Here is a 13,258-nt window from a genome sequence, read left to right as displayed (position 1 = left end):
CCAACTTTAGCATAAATAAGTATTTTTAAGACGAAAAAATTATAAAGGTGAAGTTTTCAGCACAAGACTTTGTAATTATTACAGATCAAAGACATGCAGTTTACGAATATATGTAAACGATGTAAAATGAAATAATATTATAAAAATTAACATCTCCTCAAAAAAAACTGCACTCTTGCCAGATGGTTATAAAAAATTGCAAAATCTACTGAATCCCCAGAATGAAAAAATCCCGAAGAAAGATAATTTAGACTGTTAAAAAGTGCCCACTGCTCTGTCTACTAAAGCTCTGATAAAAAATAATAATAAAAGCATAATAAATCAAAATCTTATATTGTTTAAACGAGATAAAGTTATATCATAATATTCACGATACCAATAATTTTTTCAACATCTCACTTTGAAAAAAATTATAATGGATGCATTTGCACTAACAATAACATTGAATAACCTGAAGATGTGATATTTGTCCTCTTCTAGAATATTGTCATCGGAAAACTGCCAATAACAAAATTATATTATTCAACTACGGAAATGTCCCATTTACAGATGGGAATGATCCAGTTTTCCAATCAGTCTATCACATCTTTAGTAAGTATGTTGATAATGGTTTATTATGTTAATTTTATTGCACATGAATTCATTGAGATTTTTTACATAGTAATACTCGTTTTAGTGGTAGGATTAAAAAAATGATTGGTGCTTTTACTATTAAAAGCACCTGATGTAGAATTTTCTTTCTTTATAAGGGAGGACAATATTAATGCAAGCAATCTTCCAATAAACATTAGTTAAATATATAATAAACGTATTTACAATATATTTAAAGTTTATCATAGGCGCATAAGGTGTCTATTTTTTAGGGTGACAATTGCACGACTTTCAACTCTAGTAGTAATCCGTTCTCTATGTGCGTATGTGTATTTTTTTAAATATTTGATAAGAAGTTTTGAAAAATGACATTTCATAAAATTGATGTACATAGTTCATTTCTTGTTCAATTTAATTTTACAAATGAATAGTGTATGTTGGATTTTGTTCGTTGTGATCATTTTGTCCACATGGAGAGACTCTCTAGGTCAAGGGGATTGTAAGAACTGATACTAATAAAAGATATTTATATAAACAAAAGGACTTTTCTTCAATTCTAGGCGAACTAAATTACTCACTTATTCAGTCTAAAGAGGGAGAATATCGACGTTTCATTGACGAATTGAATGGAACTCTCATCGATCCAGAAGAACTTGTTATTGAAGATGACTTCAATTTAATTCATTTCCAATATACTGTGGATTTATCCAGGAGGATTTTCGATGAACAATTGGCAAAACTTCGAGGAGAAATTAGAAAGGACCAACGTGAAATCGTGAGTCATGTCATTTTTCCCTTAGTTGGCTAATTAAATTTTAGATCCATGGAAGTCTATTGATGTTTCTCCCAATCCCCCCTCCCCCCATTTGAGTCATAGATCCTTTTTCTGATATATACAGTGTCGTTCAGGTAAGTCCTGGCTATCCTGAATAACATCCTGAACAATAAAGAAAACAGTTAACTTGGTTATTTCAATTCTAACGTCAGAGGTGGAGCGTTAGCTTTAAATTAGTGGCGCAACTTTTTATTCAAGACAAGTATTTACGATGGAGGAGACCTGGAGTAACACCATCATCGAATTGGTGTGAGCGGAATACAGCCCAGCGTACATCAAGAAAATATTCGGGTATCCAAAGAGCACAGTCTACAATGTCTACAGGCACTGGAAGATGGAAGGGAATATAACAGAAAAGCCTACAAGTCCTGGAGTGATAAAAAGGCACTTCTAGATTCATCGTAGGCCTGAAATTGTCTTTGAAGGAATCTCCTGGTACTCCAATAAACGTTTTTGCCAAAAATCACCATGTCATCTGTGCAATGGTCTGCAGGATGATAAATACCAAACTGAGGATGAAGTCATACCCCTCTAAAAAAAGACATGTCCTTACAGACAAAATGGAACCCATCCAAACTACCCACGGAAGAAAATTGCAGAAAGATTTGAAGTTATATGGGTAACCGAATCATTTTTTATTCGAATGAGAAACAATAGACTGGCAAATGATCCCACAAGCACCAAAAGATAGATGGTTTTCCCAAGGAGAGCTAATTTCCCCATCGTCTTTAAAACCAAGTTACTGGTAACCATAATAATCTTTGGGATCATTGGAAGCAACAGCAGTGTCATGTCCCAATCTTTTTTTTTGTTTGAGAGGGTGCGTGGCAACAGTTACTGTGAACTCCTGTCTGAGCAAGTGATACCTTGAATGAAATTTGAAACCTGGTGTCGAGTTCCTACTTCAACAAGTCTTGGCCTCGTCTCAGAAGGTCCACAAACCCAAAACTTGTGCAAAGAAGATGATGTACCTTTTTGGGAGCCCAGGACCTGTTCCTTTGACTCCCCTCATATGAATCTCATGGATTACTTCTTGAAGGGGAATTAGAAAGGAAGGTCTCTACCAATCAACACAACAGCATCGTCTCCTTGAAGGCCTCCATTATCAAGTACTGGGACAAAGTCTCCCAGTTAGATGTGGTCAAAGACTACAAATCCTTTAGGTCTCGTATCGAGCGAATGATTGGCGAAGATGGTGGACACATTGAATGATTTTTTTCTTTTGTATTACTAGAACTTGTTAAAAAATTTTTTAACCCTTTACTTACTTCCCTTGATCCGGATACAGTTAAATGTCGTATGGATTTACCTGAACGACCCTGTACTTTAAACAATTACATAATGCATAATTTGTATTTAGATATATTTCTCGTAGGTAATTCTTTAGAAATGAATTTTTGCTTAAAATTTACAATTAATTGTGAAGATGAATATATGTAATAAAAAATGTGTTGAGAACTGGTTTTTTTTTTCTGAAGTTTGTATACTGAAATTAAAAAACTGTTGAAGACACTTTATTTATTCTTTAGTTTACCCTTCTTTCTTATTGCACAAATAAAAGGAACATTGACTCATATAAAAAGGAAAAATGCCATCTTTATTTTGCATATCTAGAGTTCCATGGTTAGATATATTAACGTAAATACTTCTCTCCATAGCCTCATTTTGAAGAGACTATAGGTGGGGTCACAGAGACAAAATCGAAATGCTCTGCAGTTTGTGGCGAGGGAGTAAGACATGTGACAGAGATCACTTGTGAGAATGGGAGAAATTTGAACAATTGCACTCAGCCAAAATTTGTTACAAGACTGGAACCCTGTTTTCCCATTTTTGGATGCCCTCCTGTTGCCTTTGGAGAATGGGGTGGATGGTCATCCTGTAGTCAATCTTGTATTGAATCCCTCAATGACATTCCTTACCGTGTACGAGTTCGTACTTGCACTCCAAATTGTCAATTCGGAAATATAGAAAAGAGGCCCTGTGATCTTCCCATGTGCCCTCCGAGTAAGTTATTCGTTATTTGTCATTAATCGTATTTTTGAGTCAATTATAGGTACACACATATATATTCATTAAAATGAAGATGGGGATATAGTTATTAAATAAAATATCAATATCACTTCGTTATTTCCCAGGCAAATATATATCAAATATCACAATTATGTGAATGATTAAGATCTGTATCCATGACTCTCTAATGATCTAAATAATCATAATAATCATGATGTAATCCCCTTTTTTTCAGCATGCCCAGAATACACAGCAACACTCGATCGAAATACAAAGGATGATTTAAAAATATCCGTTCTCTTCACAATTGATCCTCCAAAACGAACGATTGGGCAAAACTCTCGACAAGAAGTGAGCCTACGAGACTTTTATGATGGGAGTGTCGTTGAGACATTTAATGTAACCTACCATAAAACAATTCAAAAAAACAAGTCTCCGGATCAACTCAGCATATGTCCCAGAAATTCGCATCATTAACGAAATATTTTTAAGATCCCCTCATTCAAATCCAACTTCACTTCTTGTACATCATTGTCAAGGCCGAGTCCTTCATTGTAACTTTTTTATTTGTGATGATGGAACGCGGATACTAGCAGATGAGGTATGTAATTATTCTGGGCGGGGCAGGTGCTTGGATTTTTCGACAGAGGGGTTTTTGAGTATTTAAAAAAAAAAATTTAATTGCCTTCTTTTTTTCCGACTCTAATATGAGAATAATAATAAAGGACCACTTATATTAATGGTTTAATGAATTCCAAGTGACATCCTAATTTTTCCGACTATGATACTCCATTGGGGAGGGGTGGGGGTTTAAAACTCTATCGCAGCGGTCCGAATTCTTTAGCATTTTTTAGAAAGGCTTTACTCACTTATTCTACTTTATACCATACATTCCCGATCATTTGATTACAGATTATTTTCATGCCACTCAAAGATAATTCATATTGAGAGTATTGCCAAGAACTGTCAATAAATATTAATTAAAAACATTGCTGATATGAGCCTTTAGACTTAATACAGAAATAGAAAGTATTGATTATGGTTATTGAATTTTACATTGATAGGTAACATACTATCAAACACTTTTTCCCATGTTTGAGGTGATGATATTATAAAGATTCCCTCAGCAAAAATGAAAGAAAGAAAAATATTAGTACATTTTGACTATTTACCTCACAGAGAAGGCCCCAATCTTGATATGTGTCAAATGAGGAAAGGTTATCAAGTATATACAATGAGGGAACGAAATTGGAAACATGCATCCTTATCAATTTTTGATAAGCTGATTCTAATAAGCCAGACAAGTTAAGTCAATATTTATTTGTGGAAGAAGAGAGTAACTGAAGTTATATAATATATTTACATAAAATGACCAAAAAAAAAAAAAGGTCAAGTGATGAAGAAGGCTACATTTCTCGTTTCAGAATCTAGCAAAGTTTTTCGTGCACCAACTTTGGACCAATGAGATTCTTTATCACATAGGGGACTATTCCAAAATAATTTACAGCCAATTGGATCGTCTTATGATCCAATTGGAGCTCTTTAGCAAGTGTTTGCCTCGAATTTCGCTGATTAACCGCTCAGTAACTCATCAGTACTTATTTTGTTGTGTTTGCTCCTACCAGGCTCCCTGTTAAAGTCTCCTCCCCCTTCTTATGCTTCTTGAAAGTAGCTACAAGCATATCTCAAGTATAGAGAATAATGTACACGTGCTACCTCTTGGACTCTGTCTTGAACTGACGTGTAAATGGGAAAAATTTAAAATGATCAAAATCATCAAGTTTAAACTACTTAAACACGCAAGTACTATTAAAAGATGTGATAAAATCAAATCTATAAACATCAAAGTAATCAATATGATAACATTCTGATGGAAATCCCACATCCATCATCATTTGCAAAGCGTAATATCTTTACAGATACAAATATTAAGAAATAAATGCGGTTCATTTTTGATATCCACTGTCGTTTAAGGGGAGTCGTTACCATCCGTCGTTCTTTTGTTAAAAGAGTGTACAATCTCAACTTTGAAAGCGAGTTGTCAATAACCGTAAACTACCAAACTAAAGAGTTTTTTTTTATTGGGGGAGCACATACATTTTTGGCAAAAAGTTTGAATGACCTAAAAACATACTTTGCTTTTATAAAAAAAATACATTTTATTTATTTTTCTTTATATTTTGATTTTTGTCAACCATTGTGTTTTCTGCAGAAAATATTACAACAGGGGAAAAGTCTTGTGGTGCCAACATCAATACATAATTGAGTTATAAATTTTGCTTATTTTTTATTATTTGGCGTAAAAACAATTGAAAAACTGAGACGACTTTCCCTTTTCAAACAAAATCCTTCAAAAATTTTAATCTTTAAATTATAATTTCTCAGGATTTTATAATTGCACATAAAATTTAAGCACATATTTAATATCAGCAAAAAAAGTTAGAAAGGAAAACTAACTTTTATATCTCCATTTATTTTTTATTTTTGCTCTCAAAAATTGGCTCAAACCTATGAAAAGAATAAAGTTACACAACAAAATTTTAATTGAAACTTCTTCAGTACCAAAATAATTAAAAACTTCTAAACTTGAGTATGGTGTTTAAAAAAAAAATTGTTGACTTCTCTAATCCATAAATATATTTTAAGGAGTTTTATGGAGGAGTTCTTCATTTTCTAGGATCTAACTCTCATGCCATTTATTGGGGTAAAAGAGAGTTTAGAGAAAGAAGAATAGTTATAAGTAAAGAACAAGTTTAAATTAAACAAACAATGTTGACACAGTGCTCTACAGAGCATTAGTCCACTCCGCCTCAGTTAAAAATGAGATGCGCTCATTTTCCCACTCGTAAAGGTGTACTTGAATTTGACAACTCTTTATGATTTAAATGAAATTCAATATACAACTTCAAGTGTGCCATACGATTTGAGACAACCATACATTATTTGCCGTAGCTTATAATAATCCAAATGATTGGTTTAATTAAAATAGGTGTGTGAAAAAAATTTTATTTGTCTTTTGGTGTGTCTTGGGCACAAAAACTTTGGCAACCGCTGTCTTAGGGTACATGTACTTACAAGCTTGCGTGCACAATCATTCAGTTAAGTCTGTTAATTAGCTTGAGCTTGAAACAACAGAGAGGCATAGATACAGAATGGAAAAATAGGATCCAGCTTATCTTGAGATATAACTTTAACCTGCCGTGCCCAAAGGGGGAGGGCTGGAGGGGCTGTAGCACAAAATTAAGAAATTTTAGTATTTTACTGGAAATTTAATATTAGAAATTTAATTTTGAATTTTTTTTTAATTTAACTTTTAATACTTTTTTCTAAAAAATCTTAATTTATGGATTTTTATCAAAATAATTCCAAAAACCAAGTCCTCCCCCCCAAAAAAAAAAAATATATACAAAAAGCCTGCAGACGCCCCTGCTTCAACTGTATATTCTTGCCATGTTTAATATACATTTTTTTATCTCTCAAAAATTTTGATGTTATCTCTTAAGAAGTAGAACCAGAAAAAGTAAAACAAACTAATATGAAGAAGCGAATGTTAGAGCGATTTTATTGTTCTTCTAAAATAATTAACACGCTCTCGCTCAAGTACTTTGGGTGCCTTTCACTAATGCTTTGGTGTTCTACATCTATTTTTCTTTTTTCAACTAAAAAGGTTTTGCGATACTTTGGATGTACTTGGCTAAAAAAAAATTAATTATTTTTCATCAAGGTAATAATCTCTGCTATAAGGCTAGGTCTTTGACCAACACAAGTAATTCTTATTTGACCTCCAAAAAAATAATCGGTCTTGGACCGAGTCTCAACACTAAGAAGTAAATAATTCTTTGAACAACCTTCGCGAAAAATAATAGAAATGCATTCCATTTTTTACATTGTTTCATTCATAAAGAATCGTTTTTATACGATGCCTATTCTATTCTAAATTTAGAATCTTAAAATAACGAGTACAAGAGATGGGGTTAAATTTTTTTTCCCTATCTTTACATTTCATTCTACATTTATAAATAAAATAATGAAAATCATTTTATATGAATATATTTTGTTAAATAAATATTTTAACATAATTAATACATAAAGTAGTTTAGCTATGAAACATTCAAAGAAACATAAGATAAATGCTAATACTTAGCCCTCCAATAATTATCTGGGATATTATATATTGTAGACAGAACATCTATGTATAAAGTCTTAACTATCTAATGCTTGTGCTCATGAAAGTCGAAAAGAACAATGAGGGTTTGCTTGAGAGTTATAAGAGTCAGCAGTGGTCGATTTACAATGTCAAACCAGGATAGGGGATCGTCAGCGATGGACTTTGATTGTTTGGGGCTCGAGAGTTTCTCCCCCAGAAATCTTTTTGTAAATAGTGTTCATAAACTTGGAATTTTAACGCAATGTTTGCATATACATTCATATATATGCTTACTATAAACATAACATATAATATCTTGTTGTAATCTTCTGTAGTTAAAATTATATAAGAATATGGCATTACTTTTAATCGAAGTTTTATATATATACAAGTATTTTTTGCTCATTAGTTGATATGTACGAGAGAAAATTGAATGGAATAGTTAAAAAAGTAATACAATATTTTAATGACTTAATTCGCATCCTCGTCCAACTTTTTATCAGGTAATTAAATATGTTTTGATTTTACAGTTTATTTTTTACCCAGTTCACTTACCAATGATTAAAAGGATGTTAATAATTTAGAAGTAAACCGATAGTATACATAGTGCTTGATCGGGTCTTAAGACTGCATTTCCAATCAGTTCTCCTGCCCCCCCCCCTCCCCCTTCCAGTCTTTTTTCTAATTGGTCCAATCATAGAAGAATAAATACATAAGGACGACAAGTTATTTTTGATGGAAGTTTGGTATCGTGAGGTAGGTGTCTTTTTGAGGATTTATCTTTAGCTACTATAAAAATAAATTGGCTAGGGATATCCTTGGTTTAAAGAACAAGTTTGGACTATTCAACGTTAACTCTTTTTTTATATCAACTGAGTTGATTAAATCAATAACATTATTGGCGAAAACCATGGAATTCTATACTCTTAATAACGCATAATTTATATTTCCACGTGAGGGAAAAATATAAAGAGTGATTGGTTGGAGAAAAAAATAAATAAAAAGAGTCAACGTCGTTTGTTACTCCTTTCTTTCTAGAGGAGAAATAAAGAAAAACTAGCGAAGCTACATTATGATGTTCACTTTCTACAAAAGTCCTATCTGCAGCTTAGCTGTCATGACGTTTTATTAAATCAGTTGCAAGTAACTGTTAGAGGATGGACATAAATATGACTCCATCTTCTCATATACTGGGGGGTCCCCATATAACGTGGTTTCAAACACTGCGGATTTCCCATTACATTGTGTGCGGTATATTTGTTTTTTATATTATGATAATGAATTATCAAAACAATATATTGAGGTAAACATTTCTTTTTGTAGTTGTTGATGAGTCCGTTCATACTATGCCCGTATATTCATATAATCGACAAGTATAATTTTGTTTAGGCGGGAGTGTCTTATAAGTATTTGATTTGATACCTAGATTTAAAAATCTTGGTTACTACTTATTAAGCAAACTTGCAATTGAAAAGTTTGCTTAATAAATATTGGTGAAGTTCCAATTATTCTAATTTTGCAGTAATGATATGCCTGGATTAAATATCTATTTTATAAGTATATTGTCTGGCATACATTGTTTTAAATAATTTATGATGAATAAAGTTTTTATTTGTCCAAGCCATACAAAAAAAAAAAAATAATAATAAAAAATGTACTTTGAAAAATAATTTCTCCCATTTTACATGATTTCGAAGTAAAAAAAAACCGTTCAATGCATATTTTTCTTGTAATTAAAAATTGCAACATTATCTTGTAGAAAAAACATATATTTAAAAAGGAATTACTCCGATGGAAATCCTCCTAGTCCAACAAGGACTAATACTCAGTGCTCGATTTGTAAGAGCCCCCTCCTCCCAAATTCTCTTATAATGCTATCCTACCTACAATGAAAATAGTAAAAAATATATCCCTTCATTACAAATGGTCTAAAATCATCTCCCCTCAATGAAAATTGTCTAAAATCATCCCCTTCTAAAACAGACATCCCTTCACCTACCCTTTTGTCTAATTTTTAAAATTAATATAGACACTCCTTCTATATTAACACTTAGTCTAACTTTTGTCAACATATTTTATACAAAAAATTATTTCAATATTGTATATATTAATTATTAGCCTATATTCAGGGGGAAGACTCAAAAATTAGAATCCTCTTTTAGGTCGTCTAGCCTCAGTTCTTACGATTTTTTAATTTGTGTCATTCGAAAGAACTAGCAAAAAGCTACCATTAAGTTGTTTTTTTCTTTTTGTGTGATCAAATATTTTCAAGCAACAAGTAAAACAGCAGATCTCCTACGCGCACTAGTTGACAAGTTGACGTTGTTCTGATAGAAGAAATAATCGTTTCTTAGCTGAATCAAGAGGTCAGGTCGAGGGAACCTTCAGGATCAAACATCCAGCTCAGGTCATGGTCTTCGTCATCATGGCGTCTGACGACAGCAAGATACCTCTCTACTTCTTCAAGGTCAACGAGAAAGTCAATATGGACGTCCACTACAAGGTCCTCAGGTACCATGTCTTGCCATGATTGAAGAACACGTTCTTTAGGGACAACTATGTTTTTACACATGTACAAAAAAGTGCAACATTTCTTCAGGGAGAACAAGGCTGCCTTCCAGCCTTCATCCTCACCTGACGTGAACACTCAGAACTTCGCTGTTTGAAACATTTTGGAGGGCAAGGCATACAAGACTTCTCAACTGAATGCCGATAACCTGAAGGCCATGATGACGAAGGAATGGAACAACCTGTTCACGGACTTCAACAAGGCCAGCTGTGCTTCTGTTTATCCCCGTATGGAAGGAATAATTCATAATGGAGGTCGACATATTGAATAAAAAGTTAGAAAATTGTTAACTTCTCAACTTTTGCTTCAAAAGTTTGCCATGAAATGACGCAAAATAAAACTTTGTAGAGTGAAGATGGTTTTTAAAACTTTCAAATTTTTGAATCCTCATATTAAATTTATATTTTATAAAAACTTATGTAAAATGTTCATTTCTGTTATTCGAATAATATTGGTAATCAAATAAGTATCATGAGTTTTTGATAAGGTTTGATGTATTATAAAATATAATCATAGCTACAATATGATATTTCTTAAGTTACAATTGTACATATTAGTCCTCAATTGAGAAAAAAAGAATGCAAGGGATCTATAGGATAAACAAAGAAACAGCTATAAAGCAAAACTGTTCATTAAATTTGTGACTGATAATTTTGTGGCCTACATTTTTGCCACTGATAATTTTTGTGTGAGGGAGATTTTGCCGTATGATTTATGACTGCCTTCTTATTTTTTATATTATTGGTTGGAACTTTGTTTTGGTATCTCACTCAGATTAATAATATAAGTAGGAGAAGAAGAAAAAGACAATATCGATAAAATAATTAATATAGAAGAAATAGTCGATGAGTTGAAATTCTATTTGGAGGAGCACAAACTCTAATCATCAAGGGCGTCAGTATTTAATTTGTTGAGCATTATATTTATTTATTTTATTTCAAGGGGCTTAGTTTTTGGAATTTTTTTTAACAAAATTTTTCAAACATCCATAATTGTTCACAAAAAGTTAATTTTTTTCGGTTTTTTTTTTTTCAAAAAACAACCTTTCAGACATTTATTTTTAAATTCCATTGTTATTCCCAAAAAATTCAATTTTTTGAATTTTTTTTCAAAAACTAGCAGTTGTTCACAAAAATTTTTAATTTTAGAATCTTTGGGATTTTTTTAAAATACAATTCACAAATAATACATTGATATATACAAAAAAGTAAACTTTTTGAAAATTTTTTTTAAATACATTGCTGTAAAGAAACAAATTCAAATTTTAAAATTTTTGAAAAAAATTTCAAGAAGCAATTGCAATGGACCAAAAATTAAAATTTTCGAAAAAACATTTCAAAACACACAGTTGTTAAAAAAAAAAATCAAACATAAAATTTTTGAAAAAAAAATTACAAATAAAATTTCCAATATTTTTTTGTCTTTTGTATAATTTGCCAGAATCACCTTTTTTTTAAATAAATCTGTAAAAAAAAAAATAACCCCATTTTAGTCGTGACCAAAAAATATCAAGTAAAAAGAAAAAAATTCCAAAATTTAGGAGAGGGGTACAACCCCTCCAGCCCACCCCTTGCAGATACCCCTAATCACCTGTTGTGATAAAAGTATCATTTTTTATAAGAAATTCCTATTGGTAAATCTAATGAACTTCGTAAATTTTTTTTTTTTTTTTTTTGACACGAGGAGATGCAACAGTAAAGTTCAAACCGATAGTATACAAACAAAAAGACAGCCAGTATATCATGAGAGACTATTTCATCTATACAAAATTACCAATGCCAATATTATAGGCGGAGAAACTGCTTTCCAGTACAAATGTACGCAGCAAAGTTACCTAGAACCAATTTAATTCACTAAATCCCAATTAAAACTTACTAAATATTTGAATAAATCATAATATTGCAGGAGCATCCTGGAAAGTATTGTCCATAAAATGTGGATTGATAGGAATTAAAAGCATTTTTATACAAACTTGGGTGCATAATATCCCAGTTCACTAACAGGGGTTAAAAAGGACTCCCCTTACAATGATTGAATGGTCGTTAATTTGATAAAAGTAAATTTATATAAAGTATATAACTAATATACCATGTAATACATCTTGTATATGTAAACAAAAAACCATTTTATATAAAATATGGAAAGGTTCATAACAGTATATGTAATTTAATATATATTATTTTCGGTTTCTTAGTGTGTATGTATACAAAGTATAGAGTATGAATATATGAATCTTTTAAAACTAGTTTATTAAATTATATTGAATTTACATATTTATGGATTTCAATATATTATCTACAGAATTTAAAGTTACACTGCGCTTATATCATTACAAATAAGCTATGAAGGTACATATATGAATATATTTAATAAAAATAATAACTTTCAACACAACACAAAAAAAGTGAATCTCATCTAAATTTGTTCCAAATTAGTAATGCAGACATTTGATACTCGTACTTTAAATTTATTTATTTTCGTGTCAAAAAAATGAGAAAGAAAGAAAGATAGGAAAAGTGACAAAATTGGTACAATTATTTTAAATTGACATTATATCTCTTAAACAGGTTGTATCTAGTTATAAAAATGAGACAAGAGTACAAATTCCAGACGATGGACAACCTGCATGTGAGAAATTCTTCACATGTGAGCTGTATCTAGGGGTGTACGCAAGGCATGTGCTGGAGGGGCTGGTCCCCTACCCCAAATCAAGGATTTTTTTCATTTTACTAAAGATTAAATATTTCAATTTTTTTTTACAACAATTATTTACCAAAATATTTTTTTTAAAAATTCCAAAACATTTAATTTTTTGACATAAACGATCCTATTTTTGATTTTTTTTCCAAAAAAAATAATATTTTAATTTTTTTGCAAATAGCTGGAATTTTTGAATTTATTTTTCAGAAAAATTTAATATTTAAAATTAAATTCTCGAAATTTTTTTAAAACATTTAATATTTGGTTAACAGCTGTCGGTTTTTATATTTTTTTTCAAAAAGCTTAATATTTGAATTGTTGCTTCAGAAAATTTCATATTTGAAACGTTTTTTTCGAAAATTTCATTTTCGAAATAATTTTTGTCCGAAATTTTAATTTCTCAAAT

At 31.1% G+C, this 13,258-nt stretch overlaps 1 protein-coding gene across 1 annotated transcript; it reads left to right on the top strand.

Moving 5' to 3' along the window:
* Nucleotides 1-895: 895 nt before the first annotated feature.
* Nucleotides 896-10,615, top strand: LOC121117581 (uncharacterized). The gene is made up of 5 exons (XM_071888810.1): nucleotides 896-1,090; nucleotides 1,152-1,366; nucleotides 3,085-3,430; nucleotides 3,672-4,037; nucleotides 9,856-10,615. Exons 1-4 carry the CDS (start codon nucleotides 976-978, stop codon nucleotides 3,911-3,913), a joined length of 918 nt encoding a protein of 305 aa, XP_071744911.1. The 5' UTR covers nucleotides 896-975; the 3' UTR covers nucleotides 3,914-4,037; nucleotides 9,856-10,615.
* Nucleotides 10,616-13,258: the final 2,643 nt, after the last annotated feature.

Source organism: Lepeophtheirus salmonis, chromosome 5, assembly GCF_016086655.4.
Source record: "Lepeophtheirus salmonis chromosome 5, UVic_Lsal_1.4, whole genome shotgun sequence".
Lineage (NCBI taxonomy): Eukaryota > Metazoa > Arthropoda > Copepoda > Siphonostomatoida > Caligidae > Lepeophtheirus > Lepeophtheirus salmonis.
Note: the sequence above shows the minus strand (reverse complement) of the source record. Positions and strands in the feature narration are given on the sequence as shown.

What these genes read in the sequence shown, in the direction of transcription:
- LOC121117581 (XM_071888810.1), top strand. Translation starts at nt 976, where the DNA reads ATGTACATAGTTCATTTCTTGTTCAATTTAATTTTACAAATGAATAGT. An exon ending in GAAAGGACCAACGTGAAATC is followed by an intron (nt 1,367 to 3,084) that starts GTGAGTCATGTC and finishes TTCTCTCCATAG; the next exon opens with CCTCATTTTGAAGAGACTAT. An exon ending in TCTTCCCATGTGCCCTCCGA is followed by an intron (nt 3,431 to 3,671) that starts GTAAGTTATTCG and finishes CCTTTTTTTCAG; the next exon opens with CATGCCCAGAATACACAGCA.